The 22,391-nt window shown below is 42.7% G+C and overlaps 1 protein-coding gene across 4 annotated transcripts in view; it reads right to left on the bottom strand.

Annotated features, from left to right (window-relative positions):
- cuedc2 (CUE domain containing 2) overlaps positions 1-17,243 on the bottom strand; it is a 117,920-nt gene extending 100,677 nt beyond the window's left edge. For 3 of the 4 annotated variants that reach the window (XM_073025250.1, XM_073025246.1, XM_073025249.1), the window contains exons 1-3: positions 17,139-17,243; positions 14,031-14,137; positions 1,078-1,221 (exon numbers count right to left, since the gene is read on the bottom strand). In XM_073025250.1, coding sequence (XP_072881351.1) covers positions 1,078-1,221; positions 14,031-14,104 — 218 coding nt within the window. In that variant the 5' untranslated portion in view covers positions 14,105-14,137; positions 17,139-17,243. Of the gene's footprint in view, positions 1-1,077; positions 1,222-14,030; positions 14,138-17,134 lie in introns of all 4 variants that reach the window. The other variant, XM_073025248.1, reaches the window with a different exon arrangement.
- Positions 17,244-22,391: the final 5,148 nt, after the last annotated feature.

Genomic DNA, 22,391 nt, shown 5'->3' with positions numbered 1-22,391 from the left:
GGAAGTTTTTTTGCTGTGGCCAAACACAATAATTCAAAATTAGGTGATCTAAAATCAGCTTACTACAGATGAGACCTAATCAATGATCTTTCATAAGGGCAACGGAATCCTTTATTTTATATAGGATCTTCCTATTAGTACTTCCCACTGTCATTATTGCTTTTGTAATAAATAATCCAACAAACATATCACTACATTTGGAGCATTATACACAGTTTTACCCAAATTGCTTGTACATGCAGTATTAATATACACATATAGCACAGAAACAGGCCTTTTGGTCCAACTCATCCATGCTGAACAAGATGCCTATGTAATATAATCCCTTTTACCTCATTTCTACAAGCGTCTCCTATTCATGACTGGTGAAAGATCTACGCAAGTGCACAACAATACACTGATCAATATTAGATAGTGTCTGCTAAATACAGAATGAACATGGTTTCCTCTCATCCCTTATCTGAGGTTTTTAAACAAGAATTGTCTTTCACATTGAGGGTGTTCCCAAGCTTTTACTACCAGTATGGCTGGCAGACTAAATATTAGTCATGATTTTAGAAAAACTCCACAGCTTTTCCTCAAACTAATGCTGATTATTTTTGCATACATCAGAACGGTATGTGGACCCTGAGCTAACATCCTATCCAAAAGAAGGCACTCTGAAAGCATAGCATTCCTAGTGCATTGCATTATAATATTCCTGAAGATTGTGTGCCTTAATCACTGAAAAGGAACTGGAACCCCCAACACTGCAACTCAAAAATAAAAGTACAGCTGAATAAATCACAGTGGACTCTGCTGAGTGATAATTACCAATGCCTCTTCTGTTTTTCAACACACCTGAGATGAAATTTCTAGTCACTCTTCAATGATCTCCGGAGAGTGTCTTTAAAGAAAGAAATCAGCAAATTTGTGAAAAAAAACTAAAATATTCCACCTGTCAAGAAAATAACGAAAGAAAGTATTTTTCCTCTTAATTTAAATGTTAGTCAAATCAGCTGGTCATCTCTGTCCTGAGGTACTACCACAAAAACTTTAGAGATCCAGCAATGAGATATATTAGCAAGGATCACCTACCTACTTATTTCTGCAAAGCCTGGGATGTAGGCCTCCATCATCTCGACAAACATCTCCACATCAAAATTCTCTTCTGACGAGTCTGGTGATCCAAGCTCCTCCAACACACCAGTGATGTAGGAAAGAATTACCTCATCCATAACACTGTGGGGGCAAGGAAATAGAAGTATTATCTTTTTTTGTTATGTAGGAGCAGTTTTGTCAAAACCAAATATATAGCGTTTAAAGTGTGATGAGTTTAAAGTACACCTTAATGAGTGCGAGATTCTTTTCATTAATTTAACTCTAATGCATTAGCATGCTTTTCTGAATCAAAGAAGAGTTTGCGTCAAACACCTTTAGCTTCATTAATTGATATTTGCAAAAGCTTGTAACGATGATATCCAATAGATTTAGGATTGCTCAATCAAAAATACCCACCAATACTCTACAATTCCCTTGCAGGTATGGGGAACTAAAACACCCCATGACTCTGATAGTCTGGCCATGCTCTATACTTGAGCTAGATCAGTGGAGTTTCCAGACTAGTAGATATTTTATTTTATTTCGAGATGCAGCAGAGTAACAGGCCCTTCCAGCTCAACAAACCCATGCCACCAATTACACCCATGTGACCAATTAACCTACTAATCAATACATCTTAGGAACGTGGAAGGAAACAGGAACACCCAGTGGATACTTGTGCAGTCATGGGGAGAATGTACAAACTCCTTGCAGGCAGCAGGAGGATTGAACCAGAGCCATTGGTATTGTAATGATTGGTTGTCTTGGATCTGATGATGACAGATTAGTTGAGTGTTTGTAAAGGCTGCTGAGTCCAAGCTGTGAGTGACATAGACGTCCACAATAAGGACGTGAAAGCTGTGCTGGATTTGGAAGTAAAGCCAATGCTTTTGCTTTCCTTCTTTGTCGGGCAGCAATTAGTACTGCTCGGTGTCTCTCCTCCAGTTTGTTGCGAGCAGTTCTAACCAAGGCTCACCAGCTGCCCCAGTCTTGCACACTCTAATCCAGCCGTCTTGGTATGAGTCCAGTGTGTGCAATGTTAGCTTTCGTGCAGTCTTTGAACCTCTTACGGGACCTGACTTGATTCCTCTTGCCCAGTGAAAGCTCACCATACAGTAGCTGCTTGGGGTTTCAGGAATCCTTCATGTGCATGATATGCTCTGCCCACCGAAGATATGCTTTTATAATCATGGCCTCAACACTCGAGGTCCCAGTTCTGTCGAGGAGCAAAATACCCAGACAAAACCCAGGCGGTCGTGTGGAGAATGAACAAACAGCAGGGGAATTTAACCCAAGTCGCTGGTACTGTAATAGTATTACACTAACTGCTATGCTACTGTGCAGCCAGACACATATTTACTTGACTTTCTAGTTACACAGTATTATAATAAAACTTCCAGTGGACCAGTCAAGATTACAGGGGGTGCATGAACCAGAGTGCCAGTGAATTAGATACTGAATCACTGGGACATCCAAATTATTGAACAACAGATTACAAAGACTGATGGGAACACACAGAATCTTAACCTTCCTCTGGTAGTATTAGAAAGAATGACAGCTGAAATGTATGAAATGCTACAGATGCAGTTGCAAGCAATGTCAGTTCCGGTGGAGGGGACATTGTGATTAAGGGTAAATACCCTTGCAAGTACAGTCATGAAAAATGTCAACAGAATGGGAAGTCAGAACAAAAAAAAAAATGGGAAGATGAAATGCTGCAGAGAGTATGATGAGGGATACAGGGAAAACCGCCTCATGAGTCACTGTGCTAATAATGATTGCTGATCTGGAGTCTAATCCACAAAACTGAAATAGACTTGTCAAAAAAGGGAAGTCAGAGATTAACCACATGAAAGAGTTGAGTGGAAGCTTGCAGTGAAAGTGATGAGAATTTTGAGCCATTAGCAGGAAGCAGCAGCAACTCTTTCATCAACATATTGGGAAAAAAGGTGAAAGAGGAGCCTGTGTAGATCTAAAACAAGGACTGTTCCATAGATTCAAGCTTATATCCTAATGCACAACTGCAGGAGATGCAACACCTGCAGTCTTAATTCTCCTCTTTCTACCGTTGTGGACCCAAACATATTTTCCAGGTGAAACTACTCACTCATACCTCTTTCAATTTAATGCATTTAATGTCCATGACAGTCTTCTCTACATTAGGGAAATGAAATGCATATTGGGTGATCACCTTGCAGAATATCTCTGTTCTGTGCATCAGAGCGAGCTTGAGTTTCCAGCTGCCTGCCAATTGGACTTCATCCCAACCTCAGACATCTTTGTCTTTGATCTCTTACAATATTAAAACAAAACCCAATGCTAACAGGGAACAAAGGAGTGGCAGCTCATCCAACAATACAGTGAATTACAGCTCTCAGAACATCACACTGATATAGGTAATCAGTCAGAACAGTTTGTGTCAGAATGAGATACAAGAAATTCTGCAAATGCTGAAAATCTGGAGCAACTCACAAAATTCTGAAGGACCTTAGCAGGTCTAACAACATCTGTGAGAGAAATGAACAGACGATGTTTCTGGTCGAGACTCTTTATCAGGACGAGAAAGAAAGAGGACAAAAGCCAGAATAAAAAGGTGGAGGGTGGGGAGGAGAGGAGCACAAACTGCAGGTGATAAGTGAGTCCTGATAAAAGAGGTAATTTATTTCAGATTCCCAACATCTGCAACATTTTGCATCTCACAGCTTGGATTGGTTTTCGTTCACCTCCAGTTTTTACATCTCACCAAATAGATCAGTTGCAATAAACAGATCTTCACCATCCTCTCTGTCTGAAATGCCATCACCTGTGCCTTCAGTTCTTCTTGGTCTTCACTTTTTCCAGAAATATTCCCTTTCTTTCCACCACCCTCCTTTCCCTACAACTTAAATCATATTTGCTTTCTAACTTTTATTAATTCTGATGCAAGGTCATCAAACTGGAATCTCCACTGTTTTTCTCTCTCCACAGATAATGCACAATTTGTTGAGTATATGGAGCATTTTCAGCTTATTATTTCAGATTTCCAGCATCTAAATTTTTTTGTTCTTCCAAGAGCTATTTTTATCCCCAAACAGCAACACTCATGCACATCCAGACAAGTTATAGCACTATAAATGAGGTGCACTTTTATTTAATTAAATCAGTACTCACTGGTTATCAAATTACTACATGCAAATGATTTTGCTTGCTCAATGGAGTATAATTAGAGGATGTGTACAGGGTTGGGTTTAGAGAGGATGCTAATGTTGGTTCACTTCTACTGTAGATTTGAGGATTTTATGCAGTCAGCATTGATGGTAAATCTCCAATGCTTTGAAGTATATACTGCAGGCAGTTCAGGTCTCAAAACTACAGTAAATGGCAGAATGGGGAGTCATTGCTACTTATAAACTAAGAACTTTGCTTTAAGTTTAAAGTCTTACTCTTCAAACAGGTTTTCCTCACCTAGCGCATAAAGGCGATGTTGAGTTTCATCATTTGCTGAGTTGGCTGAGAGATGTGGAAAGTGATAACATTTTTAAAGATCTCACTTCAACGGATTACAAAACCAACCTGTGTGTCAATGACAGTAATGACTCCCTGCTTGGTAGACTGAATGCCTTCTGTCTACAATTTGATGTAATGAATGATGTGACATCGAGAAAAGCCTCTCTCTCCTCCCCTCCCCCCCCCCCGAGGAACAGGCATCCTCTGATTGCAGCCGAGGTGAGGAGGATCCTAGCCAGGGTAGCTGAGGGGGGCCAAACAACATACCTGGTCAGGTGCTGAAGGATAGTGTGGCCCAGCTAAGGGGTCTTACTGAATATCTTTAATATCTCTTTACAACAGTCCACTGTCCCTGCAGGCATCAAGGCAGCCACCATCATTCCGGTTTCCAAAAGAGCAACGGTAACTGGCCTAAACAATTACTGTCCAGCGGCAATGACCTCAACAATCATGAAGTACTTTAAGTGGCTGGTAATAGATCATATAAAATCCCACCTTCCAGTTACATTGAACCCATTCCAGTTATGCTAACGCTCAAACCGGTGCACTGATAATGCCAAGCCTTGGCCCTCCACTCCATCCTGTCCCATCTAGAAAACAATATCTCATACACCAGGTACATCGATTTCAGCTTTGTGTTTAACACAATCTTCCCTCAGAGGCTGATGGGTAAGCTGTCCTCGTTTGGACTCAACACCCCTCTGTAACTGGATCTAGGACTTTTTGATGGGAAGAGCACAGTCAATCCGAGTTGGCAGCAACATCTCAAGTTCCATCATGCTGAGCACTGGTGCCCCCCAGGGTTGTGTGTTCAGCCCACTGCTGTTCCATCCTGCTGACTCACGAATGTGCTGCCAGCTCCAGCTCAAACTGCATCAAATTCACTGATGATACAATGGTTGGCCTCATCAGCAACAATGCTGAGTTGGTACACAAAGAGGAGGTATAGCGGCTTGTCAGATGGTGTGAGAACCTGAGTCTCAATGTGGACAAGACAAAAGGGATGATTGTGGACATCAGGAAGGCACAAGGTTGACCACTTTCCATTGCACATCAATGACTCTGCCATTGAAAGAGTGAAGAGCACAAGTCTCTTGGTGTGCACGTAATGAAAAGATCTAACCTGGACCTACAACATTAGTCAAGAGGCACTGCAGCGCCTACATTTTCTGAGGAGATTTGGACTTGCAAGGCTCCCGCTCCCCATTCTAAAACCTTTCTACAGGAGCACCATCAAGAGTGTACTGTCTGGCTACATCTTTATGTGGTACGGTAGCTGTAGCACATCGGACCACAAGGCCTTACAGGGGATAGTGAAAAAAACTGCTGATAGGATCACAGCGATCTCCCTCCTCCTGTTTGTGACATTTACCAGGATCGTTGCATACAAACGGCCCGAAGCATTGTTGAGGATCTCTACCACCACAATCTCAATGACACCTACCGTCAGGAAGGAGGTACAGGAGCATCAGGACTAGAACTGCCAGTGGGTAACAGCTTCTTCCCTCAGGCTGTAAGACTAATGAATACCCTTCCACCACTGAGGTCACTAGGACAGCAAGCTCTTTACTGTTTAGCTGCGCTGCACACTACATACACTTTGAATTATATTTTATTAACTTATTTGTGATAATATTTTGTTTTATTTGCTGTGTGTGATATATATTTTGTAGGTGCGCCATGCTCCAGATGAATATTGTTTTGTTTGGTTATATATAGGTGAATTTCCCTGGGTACCAAATTTAAGGAGAGTTCTCACAACCCCTCCTGACAGGGAAAGCCATAGGTTTTAATGACGTTGTATGGAGTTCTGTGGAGTAATTAATGGTTCCTGCATTTCTCTTAGAATTATTGTACAGTAAAGTCAAAATAAGTTTATTATCAACATACATATGTCACCATACACGACCTAGAGATTCATTTTCTTGCAGGCATTCACAGGGAAAATAAAATACAATAGAATTTATGAAAAACTGTAAACAACAAAGTCTGACAAACAACTGATGTGCAAAATTTTGCAAATAATTTTAAAAAATATATAAAAATACAGAACCTAAGTTGTAGAGAACTTGAATGTGATTCTATAGGTTGTGGAGTCAGCTCAGAGTTGAGGTATGTGAAGTTATCCACACTGGTTCAGAAGCCTGATGGTTGAAAAGTAATAACTGTCCCTGAACCTGGTGGTGCAGCAGCGAAGGCTTCTGTATCTCCTGCCCATTAATAGTTGTGAGCAGAGAGCATGGCCTTGATGATGGGGGGACCTTGATGATAGATGCTGCTTTCTTGTGGTAAAGCTCCTTGTAAATGTGCTCAATGATGGGAAGGGCTTTTCCTGTGATGGACTGGGCTATACCCACCATTTTTTGGACACTTTTCCATTTCTGCATATTGGCGATTCCACACCAGGCCACGATGAAACCAGTCTGGATACTCTCCACTGTGCACTTATAGACATTTGTCAAAGCTTTAGATGAAACGCAGAATCTATGCGAACTTCGAAGTAGAGGCTTCCTTTGTGATGACACTTGCATGCCAATCCAGGACGGATCCTCTGATATGGTAAAGCCAAGGAATTTAAAGTTACTGACTCTCTCCACCTACAATACCCTAATGATGACCGGCTCACAAACCTTCGGCTTCCTCCTTGTTTAATCAATAATCAGCTTTTTAAATCTACTGCCCTCACTGGGCAGCGACTAAACAACTTGTACTGCCAACACAGAGTGGTGATAATTGAGTGATGTTGGTCAACACTTGAGGATGTATTTCTAAATCTGCCTCAGCATTTGCTCAGTCAAAAGTTTCCTGTTGACTATGTTCATGTTGCAGATTAGCAAGAAATGCTGAGTCAGTTAACCATGAGGAGAGGATGAGGTAATTAGCTTGTGGCATGGCACCCTCAGATGGGTTGAGGTCAGTAGAAACATAGTTCCATTTGCTCTTCTGGGTTGACCACCTAATACGCTGGATCCCATTATGTGCACACGCACAAACATAGAATCTCCTTGTTTCATTAAGTATATAATGGAGCACAACCATGCAGTCAGTTAAGAACTTGATATCATCTAGTTGTGTGCCCACTCTTCAGTTATCAGCTCTGCCATCTCAACTGCTAGAACAGCAGCACTGAGTTCAAGTCTTGGTAGGGGGAGATCTAGCTTGAGAGCAAGCCTTACCTTGATCAGGATGAATCCAACTTTACTATATTCAGCAGTCTCTGTGACCTTCAGAAATGCAACAGTAGCAACAGCTTTAGTTGACTCATCACAAACAATGCAGACCACTTTCTTGTGGGCTGTAGATAGTGGAATTGTTGTGTAGGCTCCTGGAATTTTCAAGCAATAAGATCCTAAAGGGAAGAACACCACTGTTGTCACACTTCACGTATTTCTTTAGGGAGTGGGACATTCTATCCACAAGTGTCCGGGGTCAACTCTTTTAACATGAAGTGTCCCTGAATACCAACTGGAGCAGCAAGTTCAAGAGGGTTAAATAGACTGTTGATAGTTGATAGCATGCCATGACACACGCATGAACTCAGCACTATTGGGTGTGATCTTACGCAGTCTGAAATTAGACTGTGCTTATTCTGCACTAGAAAATGATTTAAAACCATTATAGACATTATAGAGAAATGCAACACGAGTGAATCTGCAGATGCTGGAAATAAATAAAAACACAAAATGCTGGCAGAACTCAGCAGGCCAGACAGCATCTATGGGAGGAGGTAGGTTTCGGCCCGAAACGTCGTCACTACCTCCTCCCATAGATGCTGTCTGGCCTACTGAGTTCTGCCAGCATTTTGTGTTTTTATAGAGAAATGTCTCTCTATGTACCTGCGTGCATCAACCTCAAATTCCTTCTCTCCCTTGATAGCTCTCTGTTAAGGCTATGATTGCCATAGCTGGTGAGGGACAGTTACCAAAAGCATGAACTATTATTTGGTATTATAGAATCTCATTGTTCAATTGGTGATCATGAAACCACAAGAATCTGAGGTAGTCTCGATGATCCTCTCTCATCAGTGAGCAGTGGAACATTTGTTCGATGTCTGCCATCACTGCGAAGGACTCTGTTCTGAGGCACATGAGGACCCCAAGCACACTGTTACAGAGGTCTGGACCCCATAAGAGCACATTTTTCAGTAATATGCCTTTCAACTGTACATTTGAATTAAAGATAATTCATATTTGTGCAGGTTTCTGGGGGTGGTAAACATCAAAGCTGGGCAAATACCAGTTTTCTTTGTTGGGATCTGATGAAGCAGCTATCTCAGTATGATTATGCCTGAAGAGTTTCTCCATGAATTCCACATGATGACCTTTCATTTCTGGTTTCCTTCTCAATGTGTGACTGAAGGACATCAGTTGACTAAGGGCCTGCTCTAATTTGTCAAGGAGAGCAGAAAGGAAGGGGAGCTACCCAACTGTTTCACTCATCATTGCTAAACTTTTGTTCGTGATTCGAAGGTAGACCTTGTCTTCAATGGAAAGTGCCAGCTTACAGTCATCTTCCAAGTGACGAAGGACCAGCTTGCCTAAATCTGGTTGAGCAGAGGTATGTTACAACACTTGGTTTGCTTACCTACAATCTATTCTCACAGGGTCTGAAATTAGTTGGGTGCCTGTTCTCCAGGACTTCAGTCTTAAATATACTGACAGTGGGCTGATGAGTACCATCAAGGTAGATTTCACCCACTATGACCAACTGTGGTCCAGTTGCTTGACATGAGGTGCATAAAGCCAACTATTGCACTGTTCACGTGGCTTAAGTGCACGGATGGTGTCCCTGCCAAGTAACAGGAGAATCTCAGAACAGTCAAGTGTGGGAATCTTGTCAGCTATGGGCTTAACATGTGAATGACCACATGCAGCTTCAGGAGTTGGGATCTCATCCCTGTCGTTGAGAATATAGTCGCACTAGATGAGGGTTAGCAATGGTAAGCAGACCTCCCCTCCTATTGACTTTGCAACAAATCCACTGGGTCTTCCTGATGTTCCAAAACATATCTTTAGAGTGTATGGAAATCAGAACTTAGAAAAATGAATGTGTCAAAGAATATTCATTTTGCCAAAGACACATAGCTCTAATATCATATATACCTTTACTTTTTGCTCAGAATATCCTTTCGGGTAGATGTTGACAGGACATATTTTAGAGCAGGATTTGGCTTGGAAGCCTTTCCCACATATCTCTGTGAATGAAGTAGCCACATCTGATGGATGCTCAGCTGGGTCCACCCCGTGCTCTGCTGTGGGTGTACTAGAACCAGTTGTACCCCAAGTTCCTAGCCCTGAATGAAATACTGACACATGCTGGTCACTGTTGCACTCAGTGTAGTATATGATAACTTTACAGTCTATTGCTTGGTGTGCTGTTGAACCACAATATTTGAAATATATTGAGTGCCCCTTTAGAAAGGTGTCTCCAGTCCGCAAGTGGTTTTTCCCCTGAAGCTTCTGCATTTTCTTAAGAGGTAAGGTTTCTTATGGACAGTGTATTATCTTTCGGGGTTCATGACAGTTTTCCATTTTAGTTTTGCTGACCATGCTTTTGCTGGAGACCTCTCTGAATGAGATATTGCTGAAAGCTGAGAGCACAAAACTAGGATCATTTCGCATTTCTGTGTAGCGGCAGATGAAATCCACAAAGAAAGAAAATGGAGGATAGAGGGTATTATGCTTCATTTTATACCTGAGACTCTCAGTCACACACCGTTCTTGCATATTGCTCAGTAGTTTTGCCACTGTAGGGTTTACTCCTCTTGCAGCATCCTAGAAACTTAGTCCTGGCAGGTAACCCTCATTTTTCGCAGCTTGCAGTTTTGACAACAGATCTGCAAGCTCCTGAAACTTCTGTGGCTCTTTGTGTGAGATCTTTGGAAAATGATCAAATCTACTGAAGAGAGATTCTTTGATTTATTCTGGACAGCCACTGCCTTCGTCCAGCTCCTGCCACAGCATTTGTTACCTCATAGATAGATTATTAATGCAAACTGCCCTAACCCTTCTTACACATTACAGTGACTCCTCAAGCCACTTTCAGAGGTCTAGCTCTTTATTAGGTTTCAGATTTAGTCCTTCCAAGGCATAGTGATAGCTTGAATTCCCAGAACAGATAACCGGCAGACCAGTTGTTGAACACTTTCAGTCCCACTGTGACTAGGTCTCGACAAGCCAGATCTAATGCATGTGTGGCTCCTGAGTGACAGCATTGTGAGAGTTTGGCAAATGTGTTTCCTGGGATGAATGGAATTTCCATGTCTATGCAAATGGGCTTTCTATCAGTGGCAAATCTTGACTGAGGTCTTTGTTGTGGTTGAACTGTGGAATGAGGTATTTTGGATCTTGCTGCTGTCGACCTTGACTGTCAAGACTTTAGACTATATGAAAGGTATATTGGCTGAGTGGTGTGGGCAGCTTCTCCTTGTAGAGCTGAGGCACTGTCTTTTGTTATAGGCAAAATGCATTTGGACATGCTCTTTAGTAAGGTGCATTGGGTGTTGTGAGGGCAAAGGATGACTGATTCTGGTTGTAGACTCACCGTTGTCCAAGTCAGCTCCTCTGTCATACACATCAGCTTCACACTCTTCCGTGAGTGCATGTAATGTAACCCTATACATGTTCTCTCCATATCTATACATGCTTTTGCATTTGCATCTCAAATTCATGCATAGCACAAGCTGCTCTCTTCCTTACCCCTTCAGCTTTGGCACTAGCTCATACTGTAGCTCTGCTAATTGTGGTGTCGCTTGAGCATCATGAAGACACAAAAATTGAGCCACATTCTGATCCTACTTCCAGGTCTTGGCGATCGATGTTGCTCGGGTTGGAAGCTGACCTTATTGTGTATGGTGTTCAGATGTCTCCAGTCCAGTGGAGATGCTACGGAAGATGAGCTATCTTTTCACTTTATTGCCCTCACTCTGTGTATGTACACAGCGAGGCGGTCAAGATGGAAGTTTTCTTCAGGGTTTTAAAAGTGAGATCTCTTTTCTGTTAAAAGGTATTACTGTTTCAAGGGCAAATCAAGAGTGGACAGAGATGAATGACTTTCTGCTGTGCATTTCAAATAGAAAGTAACTAACCAGTACAGGAAATTATATAAAAACAACAGCTTATGTATAGGAAATGATGTTCATGCAAAATGACCTGTGCCTCTAGAGGCCAGAACACTTTGATTTTGAGTGAGAGGTTATTATCATGGCACCATTCAAACAGATTTTCGTTCTTCCTCCTGTATGCCGATTTGTCTCTGACTCGGCCAACAACAGTGGTGCCATCAGTAAACTTAGATAAGACATTGGAGTTGTAATTAGCCACACAATCGTAGGTATAAACCAAGTAAAGCAGGAGGCTAAGCACACAGCCTTCTGGTGCATGTGTGCTGATGGTGATTGTGGAAGAGATGTTATTGCCAATCTGTATTGGTGGGGTCTGCAAATGAAGAAATTGAGGATCTAGATACATAGGGAGGTAAATTATGCACACTGCCCTCTAGATGGAAGGAATTCAGAGTGTAACTCTTCTGCCATTGGGAAGAGACAGCTGAGGAGGACTTTGGCAATGACAATGCCTGTGGTTGACAGCAGGAAGATGTTACTGTACTTACTGCTGTCAGATTTGCACCCCATTTTGAAGTCTCTAGGATTCCCTGGCATGTCCTCTTCTCAGAACTGGACAATAAGGTTGTGGATTTGTGACTGAAGCACTCGCTGGCACGTTTTAGAACCTCATCAATGTAAGAGCTTGCTCCAAAGTGTCTCTTGTTTCTCAGTTGACATATGGGCTTTTTGATCTCTTGGGCAGAAGGGGCAACAAGCCTAGGACAGACAGATTTCTGGTCAATGGAGTCAAGTTCAGCAAGATGGCAGATGGAGGCAGGCCAGGTTCAGGAGTGAAGATGGAGAATGGCGAGGATCAGCATGTTAGAACATGACAGGAACAGATTACCAGAGTGAACACTGCCTTATCCAGCCTGTTATCATTGAAAAACCCGACACCAAAAACACTAGATGTTAATGCTCTTAAGGATCTTGCAAAGGTAGCTCTTTTCAGCAGAGCCTCATAGGCAACCTGAGTATTTCCAGCCACAGTTGGCTTAGTGTTTGGATTGCCTTGAAGACCCCAGTTGGAATATGTAGGCAGAATTGTTTTCATTAGCGGAGAAACCAGGGGAAGGAGACTCCAGTTCATTAAGCACAAATGCATTAATCTAAACTCCATTACAACGCAAAGAGCTCTGCAGGTACCTGAAGGCTGAGGTCCAGCAGAAAGCCAATGACCCGAAGAACAGATAGTGGGTGGAAAGAGTACAAGATATCCAGCAACTCCACAACTGCCATGACACACTCAGCTTCAGGGGCACCATCATGCCACTGATAGCCCAAACACTGGCCCCACCTGGTGAACATATCAATCACAGAGAGGCAATCACTGCCCACTGAAAGAAACTCTTCAAAAACCCTCAAAACCATAACTCTGTCCATGACCTGATGTGGGCATACTTATACCTAATACCCTTGCATCATAGTCCTAGAATAATACAGTATGGATACAGGCCCCAAACAGTGCACTCTTTCCAGTTTAACTGCATCTCTCCTGTAACAGGGTGACGAAAACTATACTGTATACAGTACTCCAAGTGCAGCCTCACCAACAATTTGTACCACTGCAATATAAAGTCCCAACTCTATACACAAAGCCCAGACAGATGAAGGCCAACATGCTACATGTCTTTTCAGCAACCTCTGTGACACCACTTTCAACAAATGACACACTTGTACCCCCCAAGTCCGTGTGTTCCATTACACTCCCTGGAGCCTTCCGATTCATAGTATCAGTCCTACGCTGATTTGACTTTCCAGAATGCATCACCTTACACTTATCTATATTGAAATCTATTTGTCAGTGCTGAGCCCAATTCCCTAACTGATCAAGGTCCCTTTGTAATTATGACAACCTTCTTCAGTATCAAACAACATCTCCTAATTTTGTGTCATCTGCAAACTTACTGATCAAGCTTTGGTCAAAATCCATTTCAAGGTTGGAGTAAAAATACTCATGTGGGCAAAAATGAATAAAAGCATTGAGTTTTCAGTCATTCTGAGAACTCATATTCTGTACACATTTTCGTCCATATCAAAACGCTCAAGATATGTGAACATGCCCTGTCCAGTACATGAGAACTGCTACACTGTCTGATGTGATATCTTTCAAATGGGGTGTTAAAATACTCAACTGAATGTGAAGAATCCTAAAAATAATTCTCCCAACTGTCTTGTCAATATCAACCCTCCATCTGACTTCTGGTTATCCAATTGCTACTTCATTACTGAGGCCTTGTCGAGTTTCCAACAAAGAATATACTTCCAAAAGTAATAAAGTGGCTGCACGTGCTCTGGGATCAATAGCTGGAAAAAGCTCTTGATAAATGGAAGCTTCCTCATTGCTTTCATCGCTCACCTGAGATCAGCATCAGGGATGTACGAGTGAACAAACTGGGCCAATGAGTCATGGATAATTTTCTCCAATGTCATGGTACCAGTTGCTGAAGAACAACAAGGATCCACCTGCAAAAGCAAAGCACATGTTCAGTTGCACGTTGAAGTGGAAAGGACATTGATTCAAAATAACAGAGGATCCCTCAAGTTCAAGTTCATTCAACTGTATACACGTACACCACCAAACAAAACTATGTTCCTCCGTACCAGCATACACAACTCAGTACATGACTCACACACAGCACAAAGTAATATCACTACAAATAAACTAACAGATAAAATATATTCCAAAAGATTGATATTTAACATAAGGTGTATTTATGACACAAGCTAAAACAATATAATGCTATTGGTACTTTATACGTGATGAGCCCTGGATGGTGGCAGGGAGTTCAGTAGTTCTCACTGCTTCAGGGATGAAGCTGTTTCCTATCCTAACAGTCCTTGCCCTAATTCCTATTTGATGGGAGGTGGGGGCAAAGAAATTGTGAGACAGATGGGAGGGATCCTTGAAAATGCCAAGGGCCCTGAATATGCTGTGCTCCTGATAAATGTCTCAGATGGGTGGAAGAGAGACCCCGATGATCCACTCAGCAGTCTTGACAACCCTTTGTAGGGACTTGCGGTCAGATGCCTCGCAATTCCTGTATCAGACAGTGATGCAGCCGGTCAGGACACTTATCTCGTTAGCAATTTCATCCGTGTTCTTTAGATTAAACCTTATATGTAACACTGAAATAAAATCATGATACACAGTCTGTTGCCAATTAACTTATTACATTTAAAATGCAAATTCCATTTTCAAATTTACAGTACTGTGCTAAAGTCTTTGACACATATATATAGCCAGGGTGCCCAAGACCTCTACACAGCACTGTAGTAATTTTATACATTGCACTGTACTGCTGCCGCAAAAAAAAAATCATGACATGTAAACGATGATAAACTTGAACCTGATATGGGTTTCAACTGGAGACTGAGAATGGGAAGGGGGAATGCAAAAGGGGAGTGGGAAGCACCGAAGAGACATTCTGTAAGTATTAATAAACCAATTGTTTGGAATCAAATTACCTTGCTTTGTATCTCAGGGCTGGATGTGTCTGCACCCACGCCACCTCCCCCACCGGCCCCTGGGACTCCTCCTCTGCCACCTGTCCCACACCCCTCCCCCAGCTCTGCAACCTCACCATTCCCAACATCCTTTGCTCCTGCCAGATTTACAAACTTGCTTTCTGCTCCACGTTGACAAATAGAATACTGTACAAAAGTCATAGGCACCTACATTTATTTATATATATGTAAAACATTTGCACAGTACTGTATACCACAAACTTTAGCCTTTTCTCAATTTCCCCCCGATACTTTGCCGTTTATCACTAATTCTAGCACAAGTGTATGTTGAGGGTAAACAGGATTAACTGTCACCACTATTGCTGGCATTGATATACCTCTCTTACCTAGTAAAGTGGCTACTGAATGTATGTTGATTTGGGGTGAGGGTAAACTGGATTAACGATCACATGGTTAGCATGAGTCAATAAATTCCCTGTCCAAGAAACAATGGCATCTATTAATTGATATCTGTTGATTCCCCGTGGCATTGATCTAATAAAAATAAGAACCCTTCTCTCTCCTTGAGTCTTGATTCATTACTGTTTCTTTTAAAGTTATTTTTCTCTCCACCTCTCAGAGACCAACAATGGGTCACATTTAACAAAAGCAGCAGTATTTATCCTATTGCTTCTTGGGTATCAAGATAAAAGCAAGTGGTGGTGACTGGGCCCAGAGACTTTCACAGATTTCAAATTAGTCAGACCATTTTCTTCAGCCCTGACTGGGATCCACAACTTGTGATGACAAAATCCCAGACAACAAGGGGCTTTCCGTTTCAACATAATACCCAAGTTTTCTCCATTTGTAGCCTAGGGAAAATAATGGCGTAACTCAAGTGGTTTAGGACAATTGGGCTGAGACCTGAAGGGCAGAGAAACATCAGGTAATATCAGGCAGAGATCATTTTATCAACACATCTGTGGCTGAACAGGCTTCATTTCAAATACACAATCTTATGTTTTAGCACGTGAAATCAGGTAATTAATTTGTGATTAAGTACAATTTGATGATACAAAATGTCCTACTGCTCTTTCATGCGTCAAATTCTAACTTTCCTTAAGTTTTTAAATTGGAATATAGGAGGGCAGAGTACTCACACCTGATTGGTCACCGGTAACCATTCCATAATAGATCAGCAACCTGGTCCACCAACAGGTTGTTAGAAATAGGTTCTGTCTTTTGTGAACACAATTGGAATGCAGATCGCCGTGTTTAGATTTACTTTTGACGGTGGCACTTGTTACTATTTAACTCAATTAGAGACGACTAGAAATAATGTATTCTAGGAAAATTCTTATCCAGGTATAAAATAATACTTTACCCGGTTTTCTCGTTAATACACTATACACTCGGTGTTCGTGACCCATTCAGCTCCTTCACCATCCACTCCATTTATTTGCCTCCTTCCCAGATTAAATTTGCAATGTGGTTTGTGGGGGGGGGGGGGGGGGGGGAAGAGAGACAGATGTGCTCTTTTGGGGTTGAAAATTCTGGTTTACAGCCACTCCTGTCAGCTCCTTACAACGGTACAAACACTCCCAGTTTCTCCTGGCTCTGAGTGAGAGTATAGGAAGAGGTACTTAGTGGGATGGGTCGCAAGCTCAAACGTCGTCCGTTTCCCCCTGCACTGATAGAGCCGCACCTGCTGAGTGTTTCCTGGATACTACCGCTTTTCTGATTTGCTACATCAGAGATTTTAAAAGATTTTGATTCCCTACGTTGATGAACCGAGCACTGAAACTAACAGTTAAGGCAGGGTTCAGACAATACAGCCAGCTTGCCTCTTCGACCGCAAGCTTGTGGGGTATTGTCTCTACAACCGACTGGCATACCCCGGTATGGAGGGGTCCAGTTATTTGTGTATCCGGCCCTCTTGCTGTAGGATTCATGCTTCACCTCCTCCCCTGCCCGTCATCATTCCCTCCGCCAATTCACCGAGCTCCAATGCCTTACTTACACCGTTCCCGGCGGCGAACCGTCCCACTACACAGACCTCAGCCGACCACGGCGATAAACAACTCCAAATTGTGTGGAGGCCGCGCTCCCGCCAACAACAAATCCCGCCCACTGCCCGCCGGCACGTTCATTCCCCGCCCACCGCCCGCGCGCACGTTCATTCCCCGCCCACCGCCCGCGCGCACGTTCATTCCCCGCCCACCTCCCGCGCGCACGTTCAACCCCAGGCCCTGCCCCACCAACAGCAAGCATCGAGCGTACATTCCCGCCAACAATAAATGCAGCTCACAGCACACGACCGTGACTAAGTTCTGTTTTTGTTAGCTTTTCCCCTCTAACAGAGACGATCTTAGTCCCTCTGGGCCCGTCAGGATGCCAAGTTCTTATGTCTGTGAGTCTACTTCTTTGTCAAAGATCCCCACTGCGTACCTTCTCTTAACTTCAACCCTCCTCTTCTCGGACACCCAGTCTTTTGCCCGCCCTGGATCTTAATCATCACTAGCACAGTGAAAAGACCATAAGATATAGGAGCAGAATTAGGCCATTTGGCTCATTGAGTCTGCTCTGCCATTCGTTCCGTCATGGCTGATCCAACTTTCCTCTCAGCCGCAAACTCCTCCCTTCTCCCACATCCCTTCATGCCCTGACCAAACAAGATTCTATCAACCTCTGTCTTAAATAGCTGCCTGCAGCAAAGAATTCCACTCTATGGCTAAAGAAATTCCTCCTCAAATCCTTTCTAAAATAGCCCCTCTATTCTGAGTAAAAAATCTTAACCTGGGCATTACACTTGTTTATTTATTACTATCATCATCATTATTATTATTTCTTTTTTTTCTATTTGCAGTTTGTTATCTTCTGCACTCTGGTTGAATACCCTAGACAGGCAGTCTTTCATTGATTCTGTTGTTGATATTGTTACGTACCCCGTAACTGGGTGTCTAACCAGCAGAGAAAGAAGAATCCGTTGGAGTCTGGTGGTACTATATTCAAAAGTGTTTATTAGTAAAATAAGCAAATCAATACCAATAATGCAAATATATAGATAACACAAGTTAGCAATAATAAACCTAAAAGTGTAGGAATAATGATAAGCAATAATAAACAAGCTCTATCGATGTCTAGGGGTAAATGAATTGTCATAGAAAAGTATAAAGTTCAGTTCAGTTCATGCGTGCTGAGGTAGATATGGTTGTTGTGTTGTAAACATTGGAGAGAGAGAGAGAGAGCGAGCGAGAATGTAACAGCCACTGCAGCCAAACCTTCCTTTGCTTTCTTAATCCATCGTATCTTTGTGGTCATTCAATTATGACCCCTCTGTCATTCAGCTAGACCGTTCTTCTGTGGTGGACTCGTCACTCTGGCATGAGTGGACACACACACAAGTCCCCACCGGCCCTGCTGTGACACTGTGAGCTTAGCTGACCGGTAGAAGATAAATAACCCTCGCAGAAGACATAATATAGTAAATCAACAAGGCTCTATCCCCTCTCGTATCTGTAGCAGATGTTCTTGCATGTTTTCCTTTTCATCTCTCTCTCATGAGCAGCATAGCAACAGTAATGGTTTGTGATTCTCAAAAGGGGGGGAGAAATGTGGGCAACTCTGCACCCCATTGTCAATCAAAACTGTTCGTCCTTCATAACACCCCCATCCTTCTGGGAATTTAATACAGCATATTATAGAATTACAGAGTTTAACAAAATACAGAAGTGGTCTTAACTACAAAAATAATACAGATACAGTTTCAACTTAACATCTAGATAAACAATCAGCAATTACATTGTCACTCCCCTTTATATGTTGTATTTCAATATCAAATTCCTGTAGCAACAGACTCCAACTTAGTAACCTCCTATTTTTCATGTTAGCCAAAAATACCAAGGGGTTGTGATCAGTATAAACAATTAATGGTCTCTGTGCTGAACAAATGTAGACCTCAAAATGCTGTATCGCCAAGATAAGTGCCAACAGTTCTTTTTCCACAGTAGAGTAATTTCTCTGATGCACATTGAACTTTCGAGAGAAATACGCTACTGGGTGTTCTACTCCATCCCCCGCAGCCTCATCACTTGCATCAGTCGCCAGGGAAAAAGGTTTCAGCAAGTCAGGTGCTTTTAACACAGGGTGATGGCACAGTATGGTTTTCAACTTCTCAAAAGCTTCCTGACAAGGACTGCCCCACTCAAATTTTTCCTCCTTCTGTAGGAGTTTCGTAAGCGGGAGGGCAATATCCGCAAAGTTCTTACAAAATTTTCGATAGTACCCTACCATGCCCAAAAACCTTCTCAGTGCCCTCCTATTCGTTGGGACAGGAACCTCGGAAATAGCTTGTACTTTAGCCTGCACAGGAGCCAACTGCCCCTGTCCTACCACATACCCCAAGTATGTGATCGTGGCATGACCAAGTTCACTCTTTGCGAGGTTCACTGTGAGATGGGCTGCAGACATTCTTTTAAACAGGTTTTCTACAGCCTCAATGTGCTCATCCCAGGTGTCATTCCAAAGTACTACATCGTCAATATAAGCCTTTGTGTTTGTTAACCCTTTAATCACTGCGTCAATCATCCTATGAAATGTCCCTGGAGCATTTTTCATTCCGAACGGCAAGACATTGTATTCGTAAAACCCGGATGGGGTGACAAAGGCTGAAATTTTTCGAGCCCTGTCTGTTAAAGGAACACACCAATATCCCTTTAGCAGGTCAATCTTAGTGATGTATCTCGCTTTACCCATTTTATCAATACAATCATCCACCCTGGGGATAGGATAAGCATCTGTTTGTGTGATGGCATTCACTTTTCTGTAATCTATACAGAATCTTATACTACCGTCCGGTTTCGGTACAACCACGCATGGAAATGCCCATGCGGAAGCAGATTCACGAATAATACCAGCAGCTAGCATATGCTCAATTTCTTTTTCCACTAGCTTGCTCTTTTCCAAATTCATCTGATAAGGGGATTGTTTAATAGGCTGGGCCGAGGTAACAATAACATCATGCTCTGTTCCTTTACACCTCCTTGGAACATCTGGGCATAAATCTGCATGCCGTTTAATTAGCTGTGTCAGCTGCTCTCTTTGTTCAGGCTCTAAATGACTGACTTTATCGGCAAAGTTGGCTAAAATAACAGAGTTCTCTAGTCTGGTGGGTATCATGCCTATCTTTTCGAAACGCTCGGGCCCCTCCTTATCAACCCTTTCTGCATCCTCAGTTTTCGTGACAGCTCCGACCACCGTGGGGGTCGTGTCATGATAACCTTTGAGCATGTTAACATGAACCAACTGGCTCAGCTTTCGCCTATCAGGTGTTTCGATCACATAATTCAGAGAGTCTATTTTCTTAATCACTTTGTACGGCCCTTGAAATCTTGCCTGTAGGGGGTTGGTAATTACAGGGAACAGGACCAAAACCTTACCGCCCACCTGAAATTCTTGTTCTCGGGTACGTTTATCATACCATTGTTTCATTTTAGTCTGGGAGTCTTTAAGATTTTGCTTTGCCAACTCGCAAACCTTATGGAGCTTTTCACTGAATCTCAAAACATAGTCAATCACATTGACTTGCACATTCGGACTAGACCATTTTTCTTTGAGTAAGGTTAAAGGTCCTCTGGGCCTGTGACCAAAAATGAGCTCAAATGGACTGAACCCCAGAGATTCCTGAACCGTGTCCCTCACTGCAAATAGCAGAAGTGGTAATGCATCATCCCAGTCTCGAGTGTTTTCCTGACAGTAAGTTTTAATCATGGTCTTTAAAGTCGCGTGGAATCTTTCCAACGCTCCTTGAGATTCCGGGTGGTATGCAGAGGCTAGAATTTGTTTAACTCCCATCTGTGTCAACATTTGCTGAAACGCACGGGATATAAAGGTACTCCCCTGATCCGACTGTATTTCTCTAGGTAACCCTAACATGGTGAAAAATTTAATGAGTGCCTTTACCACCGCAGGAATCCTAATGTTTCCCAGGGGCACAGCCTCTGGAAATCGAGTAGCCGCACACATCAGGGTCATGACGTACTGCCGCCCACTCGCAGTTCTGGGCAAAGGACCCACAAAATCCACGATGATTCGGGAAAAAGGCTCCTCAAAAGCGGGTATTGGTCTGAGAGGTGCCTTAGGGATAACCTGATTTGGCTTTCTACCACCTGACAAGTATGGCACCTTTTACAATAGTCAGCAATATCCTTCCTCATATTTGGCCAATAAAAATCTTTCATAACCCGATCCACTGTCTTCCTTACTCCCAAATGTCCACCTAAAGGTCCCTTGTGAGCCAAGTTCAAAATTTCGTTCCGATGACCGTCGAAACCACCACCTGGTGTACCACTGCCCAGTCCTCATCGACTGGCACCCTGGTCGGCCTCCACTTCCTCATTAACACTCCCTCCTTCATATAGTAGCCTTCTGGTTCTTTATCAATTTCTGTCTCAGAGAAAACTGACTCTTTCAATGCCTCAAGCTCCTCATCACGTCTCTGCTCTTTTATAAATTCTCTCCTTGCTAAGGGTAGGTCTACCTCCTCTCCTTTACTCTCTTTAACTTCACTATTCTCCGCTTTACCACCCTCTAACCCCTCTCGGTAAAAACGTCTCCGCCAAATCAACACTGGACTCATTTAAACTGGCTCCATTCTCAGCCGCCTTTCTCGACATACTGCGAGTGATTGCACATGCGGGATAAATCTTGGAATCTATGGGCGGGTCCTCAGTGTTTACAGGTTTACTTGTTAATTTCACTGCTGAATACACATCACCACCTGCCAGATCATTACCAAGTAGGACGTCCACGCCGTCCGTCGGTAGTTTCGACCGCACCCCTATTTCGACTGGTCCAGATACCGTCGTGGTTACTTGAAATGACCAGGAGATGCAGACAATTCTTCGAGAAGTTTAAACCTTTATTTGCAAACAAAGGCTGAGGCAATCAATGAACTTGTCACCGAAAGCCCACCGAGCTCCGGTGTACAGCATTCTTTATAGTCATTTCTTATCTCAGTTACATTTCGGTTTTATCATCATACCCAATCAATTTTTAATTGCATATCATCTATACATTAACTAATCAATCGCTCTTGCCTAGCTCTCGGTGCGCCACCATTATTTCTTTCCAGTTCGCATTGGGGCTCCATTCCCGGCCAAGGTTATTTTTTCCAGATAACCTCCCTCACATTACATTTCCTGCTCGTACCATCCTGTCCGCCACTGTTATCTCTTACTAAACAAAGGCTGAGTATAATACATGGAGTACATTT

The sequence above is a fragment of the Hemitrygon akajei genome, chromosome 21 (assembly GCF_048418815.1).
Source record: "Hemitrygon akajei chromosome 21, sHemAka1.3, whole genome shotgun sequence".
NCBI lineage: Eukaryota > Metazoa > Chordata > Chondrichthyes > Myliobatiformes > Dasyatidae > Hemitrygon > Hemitrygon akajei.
Note: the sequence above shows the minus strand (reverse complement) of the source record. Positions and strands in the feature narration are given on the sequence as shown.